General features: G+C 60.5%; 1 protein-coding gene across 1 annotated transcript in view; it reads left to right on the top strand.

Annotated features, from left to right (window-relative positions):
• The window catches only part of UVSSA (UV stimulated scaffold protein A), a 43,349-nt gene that overhangs the window by 16,871 nt on the left and 4,949 nt on the right, over positions 1-21,529 (top strand). The window contains exons 8-12 of the mRNA XM_050790805.1: positions 1,692-1,803; positions 14,569-14,713; positions 15,233-15,367; positions 18,247-18,430; positions 19,054-19,162. Of these exons, the coding sequence (XP_050646762.1) occupies positions 1,692-1,803; positions 14,569-14,713; positions 15,233-15,367; positions 18,247-18,430; positions 19,054-19,162 (685 nt within the window). The remainder of the gene's footprint in view (positions 1-1,691; positions 1,804-14,568; positions 14,714-15,232; positions 15,368-18,246; positions 18,431-19,053; positions 19,163-21,529) is intronic.

Raw genomic sequence — 21,529 nt, 5'->3', positions numbered from 1 at the left:
TGCTGGTGCCCGGGCCCCGCGGCCTTGTGTGGCCTGGCTCTATGGGGGCTGGATGTGGAGCCACGGTCTCCTGCTCACCCAGGCTTCGTCTCTGGTGAACATGTGGATTCCTGCCCTGGGGGTCAGGGGTCAGGCCCCTCTTCAGTTGTCCTTCCTCCCTTCAGGAAACAAAGCTGCGATTGCAGGCGCCTTTGAGGTGTTGATGCTGGGAATGCTTTTTAGAGATGAAGGTGTGTGTCGGAGTGATTCTGGTTTTCGGTTTTTCTCTTATAAACCAGTTAACGGTCCCCTTGCTTGGCATTCCTCTGATAGGAATCTCCCTTCCGGGAAGTTTCCCTCCGCTGTAGTGCTGTGGGAACAGGAACGCAGGCGCCTCCACCCCGGGCACCTCCACCCCGGGCACCTCCACCCCGGGCACCTCCACCCCGGGGCACCCCCACCCCGGGCACCTCCACCCCGGGCACCTCCACCCCGGGGCACTTCCACCCCGGGCACCCCCACCCCGGGCACCTCCACCCCGGGCACCTCCACGCAGGCGCCTCCACCCCGGGCACCTCCACCCCGGGGCACCTCCACCCCGGGGCACCTCCACCCTGGGGCATCTCCACCCTAGCCACCCCAGGGCACCTCCATCCTGGCCACCCTGGGGGCATGACCTTCAGCTGCCCTAGCAGCCCTGCCAGCCCCTCTCCTGGCCTGAGGGAGCTGAAGGTGAAGGTGAGGAATGACCGCCCTGCTGTGCTGAGCCCACACCAGGTTTGTGGTGGGTGAGCTGCAGAGGCGGGGCTCTCAGGGAAGGATGGTGTGCCCTGGGGGCTATGTGTGAGCTCCCACACCCTGTCCTGGGCCGTGGTGGGGCTGTTGGAAGGATGCAGGCCAGTGGGAAGGTGAGGCGGAGAACAGTTTGCCCATGGCCGCATCTGAGCACATGGATGGAGCAGGCGGTGCCCACCGTGTGGCCATGTTACTAAGCAGTGGGCTTGCTACCGAGTGCACACAGAAGCCAGTACTACAGCAGCAGCTTTTGGGAAGAGAAAGGCTTTTTCAGGGCAGGCAGCCTTTTTCTCATGGGAGGAGGGAGGCGGGGGTGGCCTGAGGGCTCTCCAGACTCAGTGAGGGATCCCCTACACCTACCCTGGCAGAGAAGTGACCTTGTCAAAAGGAAATTGAGGTGGTTTTCATGCAAGCCCTCAAGGACAGAATGTTCCAGAAGTACTTGTCCCTTTCGGTCATCTGACATGTTGTTGTCACACCAGCGCCACGGGAGAACCCTGTACGGGGAGCTAGCCCTGGCCGTTGCCTAAGAGCAGATGCACCTGCTCCACCTGGTGGGAAGATGACTCCCCTAAGCCACGGGGGCGCGGCCGCCCTCGCACCAGTGCGACGCCATTGCACATGAGGACCTCACCTCCCACAGGGACCTGGGGAGTCAGCCAGGGTTGTAGTTTGTGGTTTTGACGTAGACTCTAAACAGCCCCCAGCGCAGGGGCAGTGCGGAGGTGGTGTGGTGTTGGGGAAGGAGAGCAGCCTTGGAGACAACCCTAACTGCGGTCCAGCTGTGGCTGGTGCTGGAGCCCTGAGCGGGAGAAAAAGTTCCACAACAAAAAGGCATTTCCAGGGCTCTGCCCACTGAGAGCTGTGTTCATACACAGGGTCTGGGGGTTGATCTGTGCTGGGGCGTCTTTCCACAGACGGAAGCCCTGGGGGATGCGGAGGAAGATGAGGATGATGAGGACTTTGTGGAGGTCCCTGAGAAGGAGGGGTATGAGCCCCACATCCCCGACCACCTGCGCTCTGAGTATGGTGAGTAGCGGGCCCTGTCGGAGGGTGCCTGGGTGGAGGGTCCCCCACTCAGGATGTGGCCCCTTGGGATCCGTCTTGTGGTAACTGCTGCTTTGGTTTAAAATGCTGCTTTTCCTGCCCATGATCGTAGCCATGAGGCTGAGAAGTCGTGTGCATGCTTTTCCTCTGTGCTCTGGCTCCATCTCGGGGTCTCGCGCCTAGGGTCCTCCCTGCAGCCTGCCCCGAGGTGTGCTCCTTCTCCGGTGGTCCTGCTGGTCCTCCTCTGCCAGGCAGGCCCTCAGGTGCCCAAGTCTGGGGCAGGGGCCATCCTACTCTTGGTTCTTGTGTGTGGAGGCCCCAGCACACTGGCCTGCTGTAAGGATGCAGCGGGGCAGGTCCTGACCTCCCTCTGCCATGAGCAACCCTGCTCAGGGACAGAAAGGCCTCACGCACGAGGGTGGGCTCTGGTGGGCTCCTTGAACTTGAGGGTTGTGTGTGTGATTCCCGCAGCTACAGGAGCCGCTGCTGGCAGGTGGGAGGGGCTGCCACCCCACACCCTCCAGGCTCCCCTCCCTGCTTAGTCACAGGCATCCCTCCTCACCACTGGTGATGCCACAGACTCGGGTCTGGGCCCAGGGCTGCTGTGCCCTCCACAGCAGGGAGCTCCTGTCATTCTCAGGGAGCACTCGGGAGGTGCTGAGTGCTGCCACAGCCTGTGCTGTGCCATCGAGGGCTTAGGTGTTTCAAAAATACCTCCCAAAGCCACGTTCCCATGCCACACCCAGGATTTTGGCCCTCAAGGAGGCCCAGGTGGGTCTACTCTTCAAGTTCCCCAGAGTGCCCACAGTGGTGTTTGCATGGAGGGGAAGCAAATGAAAACAAGACCCTCAGCTTTTGTGTGAAATGGGCAAGTTGGTTTGAATCAGAGTATAAGAAGAGATGTAAATTTGTTAAGAGAATTTAGATGATTAGACAACTCATGTGTGAAGTTATGACCCATTAAGGGTGTCATGCCAGATTAGCACAACCAGGCTTCTAACGATCTTCCATTTGTATGGTCCTGTTTACTGGGGTCCTGCTGTCTTCTGACCCGGGGCCACCCAGTGAGGGCCCAGGCTGTGAAGGCTGAGCTCCTGGGGTCAGTGTGAGCTTGAGGGTCTGGAAGAAAGCCTCAGATGCCTGGGGCCATCTGGGACCTCTCTCTGGGCACCATTGTGGCCTGGCCCATTCCGGACCAGGGTCCCGTGCTGCTTCTCCAGGGGTTCTGGCCAGGCAGGCAGAAGCCGAGGGACCTACACGCCTCTCCCCACTACCGACCTCACCGCGTCAGACCCCGTTCCCCACCGGGCCCCAGTCCCAGCTGTGCCCTCCCCGCACCCACCTCACCGCGTCAGACCCCGTTCCCCGCCGGGCCCCAGCCCCAGCCCCAGCTGTGCCCTCCCCGCACCCACCTCACCGTGTCAGACCCCGTCCCCCGCCGGGCCCCAGCCCCAGCTGTGCCCTCCCCGCACCCACCTCACTGTGTCAGACCCCGTCCCCCGCCGGGCCCCAGCCCCAGCTGTGCCCTCCCCGCACCCACCTCACTGTGTCAGACCCCATCCCCTGCCGGCCCCCAGCCCCAGCTGTGCCCTCATTGGGCTTCCCCCGTCCCCACCTCACACACTCTGTTCTTCCAACTCCAGCATCCACCTGAAATGGCCTTTCTGCTGATTCCCCACCTTGGGCAGGAGTCTCCATGCCTGACATGAGGGCCCTAGGGGTGCCTGAGCACGCTGTTGGCCGCTGCAATCTCTTTCCTGGCTCTTGGCTGCCCTCAGGTGGACCAGGCTGTGGGTCCAGCCCCAGGAGCACCGGTCGAAGCACAGAGGTGTCTCCTGGAGATTCTGCAGCCGGGGCCTAGGCAGCCATCTTGTCTGCATAGGCCCACCCTGACCCGGCCTGCTGGGCTGCCTCATCTCCTGGATCCCTTCTGGGCGTCTTCAGAGTCTGGGAGCTGGCACTGACTCTTGGCCTATAGTGTCACTGACATTTCCTGGCCCTGGGTCTCTGCACGGACCTGTTACGATGGCTTCTGAGCCCTTTGAGCGGAAGTTACATGTCTTAGACGGGGTGATGTGTGGCGTCTCAAAGGCAGAAATCCCCACTTCCCCTAAAGCCTGACTTGTGGCTCTAAATTATCCAAAGCAAGGCCAGAAGCGAAACTCAAACGAGGTGACTCCCCAAAGAACAGAGCGGTCTCCTTTCATCAGAAGAGGTGAGGCTCCCTCCGGCCTGTGGCCAAACACAATGGTGGCGGCGCTCACTCGTCACTAGGCCTGGCCGTCCCCTCCCCACTGGAGCCCAGGGGTCCTGAGTCCATCCACAACAGCGTCCAGCCAAAGGGACCGAGCTGCACAGGCCTCGCAGCCCCTGCTGGGTGTGCCGGGACACCTGCTCTGACACAGCCCTGCTGCAGGTACACCTAGCCTCACAGGGTCACACGTAGGCACTGGGCGTGGCAGTCCTGACTAAGCCCCACCGGTGGGCTGTCCCAGCCTGACCCTGGTTGTGAAGGCACCTCCAGATGTGTGTCTCCAGCTCAGGCCCCAGGCTCAGCAGAGCAGAGATGAGCTGTCCCTGCTGGGTCAGTCCCGGTCCAGGGAAGTGTGCACAGCTGGGGCACTGGCCGCCGGTTCTTGTCATTGCAGCTGCAGGTCCCCACAGCGCCCTCCTCTGCTGGCTCCGAGCCTCCTCCACTGCATGGCATCTGCCCCTTTGCTCTCAGGGCCCACGCATGCCCGGCGGAGGGGAGGGTGCCTTAGAAGCTGGGGGCTCCATCACAGCCTCGCCTGGGGCAGGCAGAGGCCCTGGTAGTTTTATTGCCACTGATTGACTTCTTGAAGTGGGAAGGCTGACCACCTTCTGCCTTCAGCCTTGAAGGTGCCGACGGCCCCTGTAGGCCTGGCCTGGGTGTCCTCGGCGGCACTGCTGGGAGTCGCCTGGGTGCAAGTGTGCGGCACCAGCTGTACCAGCCCCAGGCGAGGGCTGGAGGGCCCAAAGGAGGGGCAGGCCCTGGTGACAGAGCTGCCCTCTGGGGTGTGCAGAGGGGACCCCCCGGCCCCACTCAGCTTCACACCCCAGGGGCCCCAAGAGTGCCGGAGACAGGAACCAGACGGGAACCGTGGGGGCAGACGCGGGGCCAGCTCAGTCCATAACACGAGTTTATATTCTGTCGCTGTTTTTTCAATTAAACGTGGGCGAATCTGAAGTAGTTAGATTTAGTCTAAATCCACACCATGGAGGAAACCCGTGCTCTTTTGCTTGCTCATTTCTTTCTCTGAATTTTCACTGAGGGGCCTTTATCTTCCCCTTAATCCTACCATTTCTGTCAGGACATAATCTCTTTCTCAAATTTACATTTTAATTACAAGGCCAGCTGAACTAGGTAAAATCAATAATGTCAGCGCTGGGCAGCCCGCCTGGGCGCAGAGGCCCCCGCCTCTCCGTTTCCTGCCATCGATTCCCTCCCGCACTGTCTGCTTTGGTGCTTCAGGCAAATAGGTGTCACTTGGCCAATTTAAACAAAAAAGGGGATTTGGACATTTTTATGATTCTTTCTGAAAACAACTGTGGGAGTGAATTTGAGCCAAGATGCTGGACTCAGTGAGACGCCGTGCGGGTGGGGCAGGCCGGGTTCGGCTGTGACGTGTGGCCTCTTGTTTTCCAGGAGTCATTATTCTTCCTGAAAATGCGTGCTCTCGGTGCCTGAGGAATGCTGTCTGCTTTTTGGGGTTTTGCTTTGAAAGTATGTCAGTGAGATTGATTTTCCACGCGATGCGCAAGTGGGAGTGTTTTTAGTGCCCTAAGTATTTACCCTGCTGTAACACGCTTACCCATCTTTTTAATGGTTTAAAACAACAAATCGATGAAAAATATATTTCATTCTTGTAACTCTTAGGAATTCTTATATTGATCTTTTGGCTGTGATTGTATCTAAATGTCACATTGTTCACTTATCAGTCTTGCCTGCCTCACTGTGAGCATGCACGTGTGTGTGTGCGCGTGTGCGTGTGTGTGCGTGCGTGCGCGTGTGTGCGTGCGTGTGTGTATGTGCGTGTGTGTGTGCACGTGTGTGTGCACGTGTGCGTGCATGTATGTGCACGCATGTGCTGACAGCCCGTATCTGTGTCATGTGTATTTCCAGAATACTGAGGGGCACTTGGCAGGTCTGTGAGTAAAACCCAGGACACGGCATTGAGTGCCAGGGCTGAGCAGGGGCTGCCCAGTGTCTCCTGGATGCACGCCTCGGGGCTGGAGGTCCGGCCCTGTCACCTGCTCTGTGGTGGCTCTGTCTCACGTCCTCTGCTCTCAGCCCCTGGGAACCCAGGAAATGGGAGCAGCCCCACAGGCATGCAGCCGTGAGCAGGTGTGCAGCCGTGAGCAGGTGTGGAGCCGTGAGCAGGTGTGCAGCCGTGAGCAGGCATGCAGCCGTGAGCAGGTGTGCAGCCGTGAGCAGGCATGCAGCCGTGAGCAGGTGTGCAGCCGTGAGCAGGCATGCAGCCGTGAGCAGGTGTGGAGCCGTGAGCAGGTGTGGAGCCGTGAGCAGGCATGCAGCCGTGAGCAGTTGTGCAGCCGTGAGCAGGCATGCAGCCGTGAGCAGTTGTGCAGCCCCACAGGCATGCAGCCATGAGCAGGTGTGGAGCCGTGAGCAGGCATGCAGCCGTGAGCAGTTGTGCAGCTGTGAGCAGGCATGCAGCCGTGAGCAGGTGTGCAGCCGTGAGCAGGCATGCAGCCGTGAGCAGGTGTGGAGCCGTGAGCAGGCATGCAGCCGTGAGCAGTTGTGCAGCCGTGAGCAGGCATGCAGCCGTGAGCAGTTGTGCAGCCCCACAGGCATGCAGCCATGAGCAGGTGTGGAGCCGTGAGCAGGCATGCAGCCGTGAGCAGTTGTGCAGCCGTGAGCAGGCATGCAGCCGTGAGCAGTTGTGCAGCCGTGAGCAGGCATGCAGCCATGAGCAGGCATGCAGCCGTGAGCAGTTGTGCAGCCGTGAGCAGGCATGCAGCCGTGAGCAGTTGTGCAGCCGTGAGCAGGCGTGCAGCCGTGAGCAGGCGTGCAGCCGTGAGCAGTTGTGCAGCCGTGAGCAGGCGTGCAGCCGTGAGCGGTTGTGAGCGGGTGTGCAGCCGTGAGCAGGCGTGCAGCCGTGAGCAGGTGTGCAGCTGTGCACGGCTCAAAAGAGCTCCTGAGTGGGACAGGCACCTTCTGTGAAGGGCCAGAGCTCAGTCTCTTTGGCTTCAGGGGCCACACGAGGCCTTGTCTCTGCGTGTAGATGATGGGTGCGACTGTGTGCCAGTAACACCCTATTCACGAAAGTAGGCAGTGGGCTGGACTTGGCCCACAGCCACAGGCTGGCGAGCCCTGAGCACAGGGTGTGGCGTTTCTGCATGTGCCAGACTGACCTCTGCCCAGAGAGCTGGTAGCCAAGTCAGAGGTGGCTCCCGACTACCCAAGTTCTGTGAGCCCTTTCAGAGAAGCAGTTTTTCCCTCCTTGGTTTCCAGGATGCTTGTCAAGGGCCTCAGCAAGGCCCTTTGTCCTTACCCACTTCCCTCCCAGGGAGCCCCTGCACAGGCAGCCTTGCAGTACCCCCACTTCTCACGCCTCCTCATTCCCCTCCCAGCTCTTCTCCAAACAGAGCATTCCTGGCTATGCAGATAGGTAAGTGGAGGCACCGTGGGTGTCCTTGGAAAGCCTGCCGTGAGCACACGTGTGTTCAGTGGCAGCATGCCTGTCAGGACGTGCGTGTGTGGACATGGACGTGTGTGTATATACTCAGTCAGCCTGCACAGACAGCCTGCATGCTCTGCAGCTCACTCGTGTTCAGTGAGAGCGTGTCTGTGCGTGGACCTGTGTGTGTGTGTGTGTGTGTGTGTGTGTAATGGATCACGTGTACATGAGTTTCTGGGCGTCTGAGCTCTCTGGCGGCCTCTGTTTTTGACGCTCTGTTCTGTGGTCTCAGAACACAGTCTGGGCGGTGCTGATTCTTGGGAGGTGACTGAGGCCCCTGTTGACTTAGTACTTGGTTTTCTCTCGTCGGTTCTGCATGTGTGTTGGAGAAGGACTTGGATATTGTATTAGTCCATGTTCACGCTGCTGATAAAGACATACCCGAGACTGGGCAATTTACAAAACAAAGAGGTTTATTGGACTTAACGCTCCACATGATGGGGGAGGCTTCACAATCATGGTGGAAGGCAAGAAGGAGCAAGTCACATCTTACGTGGATGGCGGCAGGCAGGGAGAGGGCTTGTGCACAGGAACTCCCGCTTTTAAAACCGTCGGATCTCGTGAGACGCATTCACTCTCACGAGAACACCACGGGGAAGACGCACCAGCTCCCTCCCACCACGTGTGGGAGTTATGGGAGCTACGGGATGAGATTTGGGTGGGGACACAGAGCCAGACTGTGTCAGATAGGAGGTCTCACCGTGTCTCTTAGTTTGGTGGTTTTGACTGTACTGTACAGACCTCCATGGTACGGCTCATTCTCTGCCTAACGGCCACTTCCCAAGAGGGTTCGCCGAAGTCCCCACAGTCAGGGGTGTCTCTGCACCTGTAGCCCCTCAGCATTGCTTTTTATGTTTTGAGACTGCATTTGTAAGTTACATATCTGTTCATGTTTATTACATCTTCAAACATTCTTTTACTCTCTTATTTTTTACCTAAAATCTAGTTTTTCTAGTACCCACATAGGACCTCTTCTGTCTTTTGGTCACTGTTTTCATAGTAAATCTTTTTTCATCCCTTTATTTTCAACTTTTCACTAACCATTGTATTAAGTGGGTCTTGTTTTTTTTTTTATTTGAGACGGAGTCTCGCTCTGTCGCCCAGGCTGGAGTACAGTGGCCAGATCTCGGCTCACTGCAAGCTCCGCCTCCCGGGTTCACGCCATTCTCCTGCCTCAGCCTCCCGAGTAGCTGGGACTACAGGCACCTGCCACCGCACCCAGCTAGTTTTTTGTATTTTTTAGTAGAGACAGGGTTTCACCATGTTAGCCAGGATGGTCTTGATCTCCTGACCTCGTGATCCGCCCGTCTTGGCCTCCCAAAGTGCTGGGATTACAGGCGTGAGCCACCGCGCCCGGCCCTAAGTGGGTCTTCTTTAGATGGCATATTGCTAAAGACGTCCACTCCGGAGTCTGTCTTTTCATTAATCTGAATCTGTTTAATTAATGGTTGTTACAAAGTCTTCAGAAGACGCATCTGGCGGCCTGTCATGCGTCCACCCGTCGCACTTCCTCTCCGACTTCAGCCACCGTCCTTGCCTCGTTTCCTCCTTTCTCCCACCGTTTATGTGCCCCGTTGTTCCACTGGTTTTTATTCTTCGGATGGTCACTCCTTGTTGTGGAAAGGATTTACACACATACGTACCATTCACTGTTTGTTTCTAGAGTTTCTCCATTACTGTACTATTTCCTGCATAAGACAAATCACCCAGCACCCTCTCCCCACGTGTGGCCTCCTTCCACCCCGTCACATTGAGTCGTCCAGAACCAACTTCATTCTGGTTGATATGAACACTTGGGTTTGGGTAGGGACAGGCGGGAGTCAGCTTTACAAAGTCATGTGCTCAGTGTTCCTTCCGAGTCTCTGCACTCACCTCCCGCGTCTCTGCACTCACCTCCAGTGTCTCTGCACTCACCTCCCGCGTCTCTGCACTCACCTCCAGTGTCTCTGCACTCACCTCCCGTGTCTCTGCACTCACCTCCAATGTCTCTGCACTCACCTCCCGCGTCTCTGCGCTCACCTCCCGCGTCTCTGCACTCACCTCCCGTGTCTCAGGGCACTCACCTCCCGCGTCTCTGCACTCACCTCCCGCGTCTCTGCACTCACCTCCCGCGTCTCTGTACTCACCTCCAGTGTCTCTGCACTCACCTCCCGTGTCTCTGCACTCACCTCCAATGTCTCTGCACTCACCTCCCGCGTCTCTGCGCTCACCTCCCGCGTCTCTGCACTCACCTCCCGTGTCTCAGGGCACTCACCTCCCGCGTGTCTGCACTCACCTCCTGCGTCTCTGCACTCACCTCCCGCGTCTCTGCACTCACCTCCCGCGTCTCAGGGCACTCACCTCCCGCGTCTCAGGGCACTCACCTCCAATGTCTCTGCACTCACCTCCCGCGTCTCTGCACTCACCTCCCGCGTCTCTGCACTCACCTCCCGCGTCTCAGGGCACTCACCTCCCGCGTCTCAGGGCACTCACCTCCAATGTCTCTGCACTCACCTCCCGCGTCTCTGCACTCACCTCCCGCGTCTCTGCACTCACCTCCCGCGTCTCAGGGCACTCACCTCCCGCGTCTCAGGGCACTCACCTCCAATGTCTCTGCACTCACCTCCCGCGTCTCTGCACTCACCTCCCGTGTCTCAGGGCACTCACCTCCCGTGTGTCTGCACTCACCTCCCGTGTCTCAGGGCACTCACCTCCCGCGTCTCTGCACTCACCTCCCGTGTGTCTGCACTCACCTCACCTCCCGCGTCTCTCTGCACTCACCTCCCGCGTCTCTGCACTCACCTCCCGTGTCTCTGCACTCACCTCCCGTGTCTCTGCACTCACCTCCCGCGTCTCAGGGCACTCACCTCCCGCGTCTCTGCACTCACCTCCCGCGTCTCTGCACTCACCTCCCGTGTCTCTGCACTCACCTCCCGCGTCTCTGCACTCACCTCCCGCGTCTCAGGGCACTCACCTCCCGCGTCTCTGCACTCACCTCCCGCGTCTCTGCACTCACCTCCCCGTGTCTCTGCACTCACCTCCCGCGTCTCTGCACTCACCTCCCGCGTCTCAGGGCACTCACCTCCCGCGTCTCTGCACTCACCTCCCGCGTCTCTGCACTCACCTCCCGTGTCTCTGCACTCACCTCCCGCGTCTCTGCACTCACCTCCCGCGTCTCAGGGCACTCACCTCCCGCGTCTCTGCACTCACCTCCCGCGTCTCTGCACTCACCTCCCGCGTCTCTGCACTCACCTCCCGTGTGTCTGCACTCACCTCCCGCGTCTCTGCACTCACCTCCCGCGTCTCTGCGCTCACCTCCCGCGTCTCTGCACTCACCTCCCGCGTCTCAGGGCACTCACCTCCCGCGTCTCTGCACTCACCTCCCGCGTCTCTGCACTCACCTCCCGCGTCTCTGCGCTCACCTCCCGCGTCTCTGCACTCACCTCCCGCGTCAGGGCACTCACCTCCCGCGTCTCTGCACTCACCTCCCGCGTCTCTGCACTCACCTCCCGCGTCTCTGCACTCACCTCCCGCGTCTCTGCACTCACCTCCCGTGTCTCAGGGCACTCACCTCCCGCGTCTCTGCACTCACCTCCCCGTCTCTGCACTCACCTCCCGCGTCTCAGGGCACTCACCTCCCGCGTCTCTGCACTCACCTCCCGCGTCTCTGCGCTCACCTCCCGCGTCTCTGCGCTCACCTCCCGCGTCTCTGCGCTCACCTCCCGCGTCTCAGGGCACTCACCTCCCGCGTCTCTGCACTCACCTCCCGCGTCTCTGCGCTCACCTCCCGCGTCTCTGCACTCACCTCCCGCGTCTCAGGGCACTCACCTCCCGCGTCTCTGCACTCACCTCCCGTGTCTCTGCACTCACCTCCCGTGTCTCTGCACTCACCTCCCGTGTCTCAGGGCACTCACCTCCCGCGTCTCTGCACTCACCTCCCGCGTCTCTGCACTCACCTCCCGCGTCTCTGCACTCACCTCCCGTGTCTCTGCACTCACCTCCCGTGTCTCAGGGCACTCACCTCCCGCGTCTCTGCACTCACCTCCCGCGTCTCTGCACTCACCTCCCGCGTCTCTGCACTCACCTCCCGCGTCTCTGCACTCACCTCCCGTGTCTCAGGGCACTCACCTCCCGTGTGTCTGCACTCACCTCCCGCGTCTCTGCACTCACCTCCCGCGTCTCTGCACTCACCTCCCGTGTCTCTGCACTCACCTCCCGTGTCTCTGCACTCACCTCCCGCGTCTCAGGGCACTCACCTCCCGCGTCTCTGCACTCACCTCCCGCGTCTCAGGGCACTCACCTCCCGCGTCTCTGCACTCACCTCCCGCGTCTCAGGGCACTCACCTCCCGCGTCTCTGCACTCACCTCCCGTGTCTCTGCACTCACCTCCCGCGTCTCAGGGCACTCACCTCCCGCGTCTCTGCACTCACCTCCCGTGTCTCTGCACACTCAGTGCTCATGTCTCAGGGCACTGCCCATGTCTTGCTCCACCCCCCCGGCTTTTCTTTGTGACTACTGGCTGTGAAGGTGTTTTCAAAGTGGACCTCACCATGGCAAACCTCAAAAGGACTTGTCTCCATGAGGTCATCGTCCTCTGTCTACACAAGAAGCGATCGTTTAGCTGGCTCTAAAACTCTGAGCTTGAACTTCTCCTTCCGCACTTTCAAAGTGACCTTCTAAGATCTTGCATTCACAGTTGCTGTTGAAAATCTTGTGTCAATAGAATTTTTATTTCTTTGAAAGTATCAGCTAACTTACATGACCACAAGGTCCCCCAGTAGGCCATCGGCAGGCTGAGGAGCAAGGAGATTCAGTCCGAGTCTCCAAACTGAAGAACCTGGAGTCCGATGTTGGAGGGCGGGAAGCATCCAGCACGGGAGAAGGATGTAGGCGGGGAGGCGAGGCCCGTCTCTGCTTTTCACGGTTTTCTGCCCGCTTTATATTCGCTGGCAGCTGATTAGATGGTGCCCACCAGATGAAGGGTGGGTCTGCTTTCCTCAGCACACTGACTCATGTTAATCTCCTTTGGCAGCACCCTCACAGACACACCCAGGATCAATTCTTTGTATCCTTCAGGCAGTCGGGTTGACCTCAGTGCTCGGTGTTAACTGTCTCAGGCCCTGGTGTTCTTTGGTTTTCCTGTAGCGCCTCTAGCCATGGTTTTTCCTCTGTCTCCGTTGACTCTCAGTGAGCCTTCCAATTCCAGGAAAACGTGGCTCATTGTTTCTTCAACTATTTTCTGCGCTCCAATTATTTCTGTCTCCTCCGGGGTTTTAAGAGAGACGAGGATGCTGACACCTGCGCGTCCCCCTCACCCCTTGGAGCTCTTAAGAGGGTCCTCCGTGCTTCCTCCCTTGCTGTCTGCGGTCACCTGTGTCTCACTCGTGCTGTGGCCCGTCCCCTCAGCCATCCAGCAAGTCCTCTGCACCTGACAGTTTTCCTTGCCCTTCGTCTTTAGTGGAGGCGTCTTCAGGATCCCCCCTCCCCCCTCCCTTCCTGGCCTCTTGCTCTGTCTTCGTAGCTTCTGGGGAGCGTGGCATGGGCTGTGCGCCTCCTCGCCCGGGCTGCCGGTCCGTTTTCTTTCTGTGGATTCTGCCGTGGCCAGGATGCCTTACTAGGTCCGTTTTCTTTCTGTGGATTCTGCCGTGGCCAGGTTGCCTTACTCAGTCCGTTTTCTTTCTGTGGATTCTGCCGTGGCCAGGTTGCCTTACTCAGTCTGTTTTCTTTCTGTGGATTCTGCCCCAGCCAGGACGCCTTGCTGGGTCCATTTTCTTTCTGTGGATTCCACTGCAGCCAGGACACCTTGCTCGGTCTGTTTTCTTTCTTCCATGGCAGCTCTCCAAAGTCTGGCTTCCCTGCAGTCCAGGTTCCTCTGGGGTCTTGAGCCCTGCCGACCGGCAGCCCACAGGGGTGGACAGGCTCAAGTGTAGGCCTTAGTTGCTCCTACAGCTGGTTTGGGGAGGTGGGTGGTGCCCTTTGTCCTAACCCATAGCCTGCTGGCACCTCCTGTGCCCCCTGCCATCCTGATGTCCCAGGACACCAGCTCAGACAGCCGCTAGGGAGTATAGGCCCCTGCCCTGACCGAGAGGCACCATCAGGGTCAGGGTGAGCCCCGCGGGGCAGCCTGAGAGCCAAGCCCAGGACATGGTACAGGAGGAGGGGAGAGGCAGGTGAGGGGAGAGGCAGGTCAGGGCCCAGCAGTGTTGGAGAATCTCCTTGTCCTGTTCCGGGGACCCTGGGTGCACGCTGGGCTGCGGAGGCCAGGGGCTGGTGGCCTCGTCCCTGTCTGTCTCTGTGGGACGTTGGTGAGATACAGCGCCATGGCCTTGTCTTGCTGGCGGCGGGCTGGGCCCTCTGCGACAGGCACTCCGGGACGGCATCTTGCTCATTGGAACTCAGCCTCTGCCTGGCAGACAGAGGGAGGGAGTTGCCAGGGCCAGTGCCGTGGCTCTCAGAGGCGCCTGCTGAAGCTGTGGTACAGCCCCAGGTGTTTCTGTGGGGATGCAGGGGCTGGAATCCCCGCTAACATCGCGGTTTTACCTCGGCGTGACACGTGGGTTGAAACCCTGTGTGGAAGTGTGCGTTCTCTTTTCCTTGAGGACCATGTGGACACCCCGTGGGTGGCCTTTCCAAGTGGCTGCCGCCTCAGGCCTGGGGGCTGGGGAGGGCTGCAGGCTGCCTACATCTCACGGGCACAGAGTGCTGGGCAGTCTGGGCTCTTGCTGCTGCCCAGCTTCTTTACAGCCTGGCAAATCCATCTGCTCAGGCTGGCCCTTCTGCAAAGCCAGGTAGCACAGTGCGTGAACTGTATGGCCACAAGGCAAGACGGCCGGAGCCCCCAACGCACGCCATGTTTGGCAGAGCGTGGCCTGAGCTGCTGCTCCGGGCCTCACCCTCGCCCGTGAGGTTCAGATAGCAGGCACCCACCTCAGGACTGTCGGAAGATGGAACACGCTAACGCGTAGACGCATCCTAACTGCCCAGTCTCGCGGATGTGCCTGGCGGGTTGTGGGAGTGGTGGCAGGGAGTGGACACGTGTCTGTTTCAGGGCTGGAGGCAACACTAGAGAAAGACACAGCTGTGCGGGGCTTGCGGACAAGGATGAGGAAAGACGAGGAGGCGTCGGACCCCACGTCTGCGGCTGCTCAGCTGCGGTGGCTCCGGAAACACTTGCCCCCACCGTCGTCTGCCAGGTGACTCCCAGTGTCCTGTGTGCTGAGCCCCTGCCTGGCACTGCCACAACCTCTGCCCAGAGCACTGGCTGGCCTCGACAGGCTGCTCAGTGCCTTCTCTGGATATCTTGGCGGAAGCCTGGGATCTGCACCCCCGGCCGGGTGAGCACTGTTGGTGCCATGTTTGGGCTTGTCAGTGCCAGCATCAGCTGGAGCCTGTGTGGGGCTGGGCCAACAAATACCCTTCCAGACACTGCTCGTGCCTCTGAGAGGAGCCCCCAGGGCTAGGGTTTGAGAGGCAGGTGTCAGGTCACCCCTGGGCCAGGGCGAAGAACTGCAGACCAGAGGCCAGCCAGGGCCCAGAGCTTCTCACAGGACCTCAGTGGTGGCTCTGAGGCCCGGGTGTCGTGTGGCAGAATCCATTGCCCACCTGAGCCGACCTGAGGCCCCGGCCGTGCTGTGAGGGTGGAGAGGGAGAGGCGGGTGGCTGTGGCTAGCACCAGCAGCACACAGTCAGGATGTCCTGCTCTGTTCCTGTAGCCCCCCCAGAGTGTTGCCAGAGCCACAGGAGGCCCAGAAGCTGGCAGCAGAGCGGGCCCGGGCGCCCGTGGTGCCCTACGGCATGGACCTGCACTACTGGGGCCAGGAGCTCCCCACAGCCGGGAAGATCCTCAAGTGAGTCCCCATGTGTCTGAAGTCGACCAGGGCACACAGCCAGGGTCCCAGCCTGAGGAGGGGCTGCTGGCTTGCCAGGCCTCCCTGGGTCTGAGGAAGCTGGCCCCACCTCCCAGCTCTGCCCCACCTTCCGGGCACCTGGAGGGGCACAGGGATGGGCCTCCCCTGCTGAGTCAGCTCGTGGAGCCCAGCAGGGCTTTTGTGAGCCTTTCTGCTGCTGCGTCGGGGGCCGTCCGTGGAACGTGAGTGTTATCAATCCTTTGGGAACAGCTGGACGAGAAACCGCTTCCCTAAAGGCGGCCCTGGGGCCCACTGAGTTTGTTCTGCTTCAAACTGCAGTTGGCTGAGGTCGGGAAGAAACAGCCGTCCCTGCCACACATTGCCACCAGGGGTGCCCCAAGGCCAGCGCTTGGTTTTGGAGCCTGGCAGGTGACACCCATCAAAGCTCCCACCTAGAAGCGGATGCCTGGCTCTCTTCCCGCCTGCCTGGCCTGTCCCCAGGACCACAGGCTTTGCCCTGACCCCCTGGGCAGTTGGGCTGAGAGAGAGACCTGAACAGCTCCTGGTGAGGACCCGGTTAGTCCTGGATGGCACCAGGGCCCTGCTGGGCAGGCCTGGCTTCACGCTCCACCTGCCTGGCCTGTCAGCACCACGCACCTGGTGCCTCAAGCTCATGGTTTGATGTTTCCCCCAACTGCCTGCAAACTGCTGCAGTGGCCGGCTTGATGGAGTTGCAGCCTGAACATGGCAGTGGCCTGGGCTGGGGAAGGGCCCCGTGTCAGCCGCGTGGGTGGAGGTGCGTGGGCTGGTGCAGGAGGTGGCACCTGGGTGCCATGTATGCCCCATAGGCAGTTGAGGGCCACACTCCTGCTGTCTGGCCCCTAGCCAGGATGGCAGAGGCTGCTCACCCCACATTCCCTTGCCAAGTGGAGGGGTCCTGCCCTCTGGCTCTCTGCCACATTTAGGGATCTGGAGAGTCTGGGCTCACCCCTTTCAGCCAGGAAGTCAAGACGATGAGAGTCCAGGAGGCCAGGGCCTGGCCAGGCCGTGGTGGGAGACAGGGCTGATGGGGCTGGCGCCCCTGGGCCCTGGAAACAGCTTGTTCTCCACAGCCTCTGGAAAGACCCCTGCCTGTGAGGGCCTCGTGGCCACAGGCAGCCACTAGAATGAAGCCGTGCTGGTACACAGAGGGCTGGCGGGCCCCGGCCAGGTGCGGTGGCTCACGCCTGTAATCCCAGCACTTTGTGGAGGCCAAGGCAGGTAGATCACTTGAGGCCAGGAGTTCGAGACCAGCCTGGCCAACATGGTGAAACCCTGTCACTACTAAAAATACAAAAATTAGCTGGGTGTGGTGGGTGCCTGTAATCCCAGCTACTCAGGAGGCTGAGGCAGGAGAATCATTTGAACCTGGGAGGCGGAGGTTGCAGTGAGCTGAGATCGTGCCACTGCACTCCAGCCTGGGCAACGGAGCAAGACTCTGTCTGGAAAAAAAAAAAAAAGAAAGCCAGTGGTCCTCGGCCGAGGGGAGCCCAGGGCAGCCGAGGGGAGTATCCCTGCGCCTGGATGGGGAGGAAGCGGTGGAGCCCGTGGTGTGGCTGCTGTGCGCCGGGTCAGTGCGGTCCACGGGGCGTCTCTGGTCCGAGTTCTGGGTGGCAGAAGGCATCGCTGCTTCTCACACGGGGCGTCTCCTGGTGTGGCAGGAGGCGTTTGGCCAGGCGGTCAGGCACCCTCGGGGGAGCCGCATGTACCCCTCCTGACTGCAGGGCACACGGCCAGGTGTTCTTCAGCCCACCAGGGCTTTGCCCGAGATGCCTCTCCCTGTAGTGGGGCCAAGGCCCCAGGCAGCACCTTCTGCCTGCGTTCCCACCCACTGCCTTGTCCCAACCCAGCCTCCTCCCAGACCAAGGTGGGTGCAGAAATGAGGTCCAGGCAGCCCCAGGGCAGGGCCTCCTGCTAGTCCTTCTCCCTAGTGTGGGCCGTGCCTGGGGCCGTGCTCCTGTCTGTGGACCCGGGGCGAGGGCAGGGCTGCTGGGCTCTGCTCCTCCGGCACCCTCGGGCACAGGGTGTGGCAGCCCGGGAGCCTTGGGCAGAGCCAACCGTTCCCCAGTCAGCAGGCGGTGAGTGGTGTCTCTCATCACTGGGAGCCCTTGGCACTGTCCATCTGTCCTCCCCGGTTCCTGCTGGCCCTGAGTGTGGCTGTATGCCCTAGAAGGAGGCCTGGTGGCAGCATAGGGACAGTCGGGTCTGTGTGAGGTCCCTGCAGACACTTCTCCTCTGTCTGGGCATCCAGGTGGGCAGGGGGCATAGTTCTCTGAGGCCAGCCTCCTCTGAGGCCAGCACACCCATCTCCCCCATCCTGTGGCATCCACAGGAAAGCATCTCTAATCAGGCTGGTGACAGCAGCAGAACATGGGACCGGACCCGCCTGGGAGACCTGGGACGCCTGGGAGACCCAGGGCCGCGGAGTCTGGTCTGCAGCCCCTGGCCTCTCTGTGCTGCCGAGGGCTGAACAGCCTCCACTCCTTTTCCTGAGTGCGCTGCCGCCCTGTCCTTACGCCCCTGCAGTGGAAAGACGACCTTCGTGTGCATGTCCCGTAAACCTTCAAGGTCACGCCTCAGGGACCCAGCAGCTATCGCCCTTCCCTGTAGGGAGAGCCCATCCTGCAGGTGGCAGTTGTGCCCATGGTCTCGCAGCTGGTTCATGTGGCGTCAGAATTCAGACCCAGGCAGGAGTGACCGTGTTCTCCTGCTTGGGTGCTGTCTGCAGGGTGGGGTGGCTGGGCTGCGGTGGTTTGGCCTTCTCCTGTGCCTGCACCACCTTGGCCACGCTCCTCTGGGATCCCTGCAGATGCTCTGAGGGCCTCTGGCTCTGTCTGCAGATCTGACTCCGAGCACCGCTTCTGGAAGCCCAGCGAGGTGGAGGAGGAAGTGGTCAATGCCGACGTTTCCGAGATGCTCCGGAGCCGCCACATCACTTTTGCAGGGAGGTTTGAGCCTGTGCAGCACCGGTGTCGCGCCCCGAGGCCAGACGGCCGGCTCTGTGAGCGCCAAGATCGGCTGAAGGTGAGGCCGTGGCCTGAGGGCAGGGGTGGGCGTGGGCTGGACCAGGGTGGGGCAGCCGGAGGGGTGCTGAGCCCCACCTGCCCCTGCCCTGGGTGGGGAAGCACTGAGAAGCCCATGGAAGGGGCTTGTCCGTGGTGGGCAGAAATTTCTTAGCTGTTGGCCATCAGAATGGTGTCTGGGGCTCCTGCCCAGGGCCCTGAAGTCTGACACCTGGGTACATGGCCTGGGGACTCTCCAGGGGCCGAGACACACAGTGTCCTCCATGGTTGCAGCCCGGGTCTGTGCTGGGCCTAGGCTCCTCAAAAGTGAGGAGAGGCCGGGGGGCCAGGGCAGCTCCCAGCCTGGCAGCTGGGCATGGTGCAGGGGGGTTGCTGTGGCCGTGCTGGCGTGAGAGAGGCCTAAACTCTCCACAGCTGCCCAAGAGCTCCCGGCTCCAGGGGGAGGACAGAGCCACCCACACGACTCTCAGGACGCCCTCCCCTGAGGATTCCAGGGTTGTGTACACTTTGGCTCTGCGATGCTGCCCTCCCTGGTCGCTGTTTGTGCCTGAATCGCGGTGGGGGCAGGTGGTCGAGGCGGGTGGACCCCTCCCCGCTGTCAGCCACCATGTCCTCGCTGTGCAGTGCCCTTTCCACGGGAAGATCATTCCAAGGGACGACGAAGGGAGGCCACTCGACCCGGAGGACAGGGCTCGCGAGCAGCGGCGGCAGCTGCAGAAGCAGGAGCGCCCGGGTAGGTCTGGGCAGGCAGGTGGGGCGGGCGCCGTGGGAGGCACAGCCTAGGACTCTGCCACTGGCTGCCTGGGGCACGTCTGCAGTCATAGAGCACCCACTCTGCCAGCTCAGTCCACAGAGCTACACGCCCCTCGGTCGTAACTGGTGGAATCAGGAGGGGATGCTGCCCCGAGGGTCTTGGATTTGGGAGCTCCAGAGGAGTCTCCGGCTTCAGGGGGAGTTACGTGTTCATGAGACCCCGACCGGGAGGTGGGCACCCAGGGCCCCGAAGCCACAGGTGCCATCTGTGTGGCTGGGTCCTGCTTCCTCGTGTTTTCAGGCAGGTGAAGTCCTTGAGGCGAGAGAATTGATTGGGCTGAGCCCGGAGTGACTTCCAGGAACCCCTCTGGCCTCCTCAGCCATGCCCCGCACCTGCCTCAGTGTGCAAGTGGTCAAAGCTCTGTCCAGGAGGCGTGTGGCCACTGCTATGGCAGCAGGATTGCGGGTGCCCGGAGGCTCTGGACGGCAAGGCCACTGTGGGGCAGCACTGCCACATCAGCAGGGCCCATCTGTCTGCCCTGCCTCCCCCCGGGCTCATCTGCCCCCCATGCCTCCCGAAGGCTCATCCCCGGGTGGGGGTGCGTTTCTGTTTTCCAAGGAAGACTTTGTTTTTAGAGGCCCTGGCCAGCCTCAGACTCTCTCTCTCCTTTTTAAATCTGATTTGGCTTTTTTTTGAAGCAGGGTCGTTCTCTGTCACCCAGGCTGGAGTGCAGTGGCGCAATCATGGCCTCCCAGATTCAAGCCGTCCTCCTGCCTCAGCCTCCCGAGTAGCTGGAATTACCATGCCACCGTGCCCGACCAAGTTTTGTATTTTTATTTTTGGTGGAGGTGGAGTGGCACTGTATTGCCCAGGCTGGTCGTGAACTCCTGGACTCAAGCGATTCTCCTGCCTCACCTCCCACAGCGCTGGGATGACAGGCGTGAGCCCTGCCCAGCCTCAATCCCTTCTGGAGGGTGGCCACGCTTGCAGCTTGGCCCTGGCCTGAAGCGGGGGTCATACCTTGTCTTGAAGAGCAGTGCTGGGGACCCGGGGGCCCTTCCAAGCCGTCTCTGTCATGGCTCCTGGGCATCTTGCACTCCGGTCATGAGAGGTGGATGTTGAGTGCAGCCTGAAGCCCAGAGGCAGCAGCTCAGCCCTGGGCGGTGGGAGGGCCCTGACCTGCTCGTCTCTGGGTGAGGCCTTCCCTGGGGGCTCACACTCAGGAGCAAATTAAGTGCCTATTTTTTGTGTCAACCCTGAAGAGTATCTGGTTTTCCAGCCCTTGGTGACTTGTTAACAAACAGGTATCAGGCCGCGGGCTGCGGCCAGCGCTGGCCAGTCAGATGTGAAATAGCATCTCTTTACTAACTACAGTATTGATCCCCGCCTCCCTCGCGCACGGCGCAATTTTCCTTTCCCTGGCGCTAACCTCAGTGACAATGTGCGTGTGCTGCAGGGCCCGTCAGCGCCCAGGAAGGCGCTTCCCAGCATCTATTGATTTTCCTCAAAGGCTTTTAAATTGCTCCTTCATTTCACTGAGACGCTCGCTCCATCTCTACTGGGTGCCGGCGCCTTTTCGTTGTGTTTAAACAATTGCTCCATTCACTGGGTTCCTAAACTGTGACGCCTTCTTATTACTGGGAGATAAACTGTTTGGACAGTTTTCCTTAATCTTGGATTAATCGTTCTGTATCTGAATTGTGGGCCCCGTATTCCTTCACTTCAAAGAATCCGCTTGGGAGGCCTGGCCATCAGTCCAAGGCGTAGGCATCCCTTCAGGGATGTGCCTCCGTGGCCTGGTCGCCCCCGTGGCCTGGTCCCACTGGCTCAGCTCATGGGGTCCTGTCTGCAGGAGCAGGTGCCTCTGGAGCATCAGTGCCCAGCCCCCTTCTGCGAGCCGGGGTTGTCTGTGAATCCCTCGGCCATCACTGTCCCGTTGGGTGGCCTCTCTGAGCCCGACCAGTACCACGCCTGGTGGAGGCCTTCCTCCGTCTTGTGTGGGGAACCCCACGGGAAGCCTGGGCCTGTGACCCCTGAGGGCCTCGGTGCCCATCTGCACAGTGGGTGCTGTCAGCCTGGGAGGCTGCTTAGTGGGGCTGGTGACGTTTGTGTCCCCTCACGGCCACAGGGCCTCAAGCAGACAACGCCTGGCTTGCTTGGGAAGGGCAGTTCTGTCTAGGAGAGCCCCACCCTGCATTTCTGAGGCCTGAGGCCAGGTCATCTTTAGATCAACGAAAAAGAAAAGCCCTTTGCTGAGCATCATGCTTGGCCCAGCCCTGCCGCACATACCTCCCCACCAGCAGGCGGGTCCAGCAGGGCACAGTTGGCCTAGTGGGGCACGGTCCA

This window comes from Macaca thibetana, chromosome 5 (assembly GCF_024542745.1).
Source record: "Macaca thibetana thibetana isolate TM-01 chromosome 5, ASM2454274v1, whole genome shotgun sequence".
NCBI classification, from domain to species: domain Eukaryota; kingdom Metazoa; phylum Chordata; class Mammalia; order Primates; family Cercopithecidae; genus Macaca; species Macaca thibetana.
The sequence above is the reverse complement of the archived record's forward strand: the minus strand, read 5'-3'. Positions and strand labels throughout refer to the sequence as shown.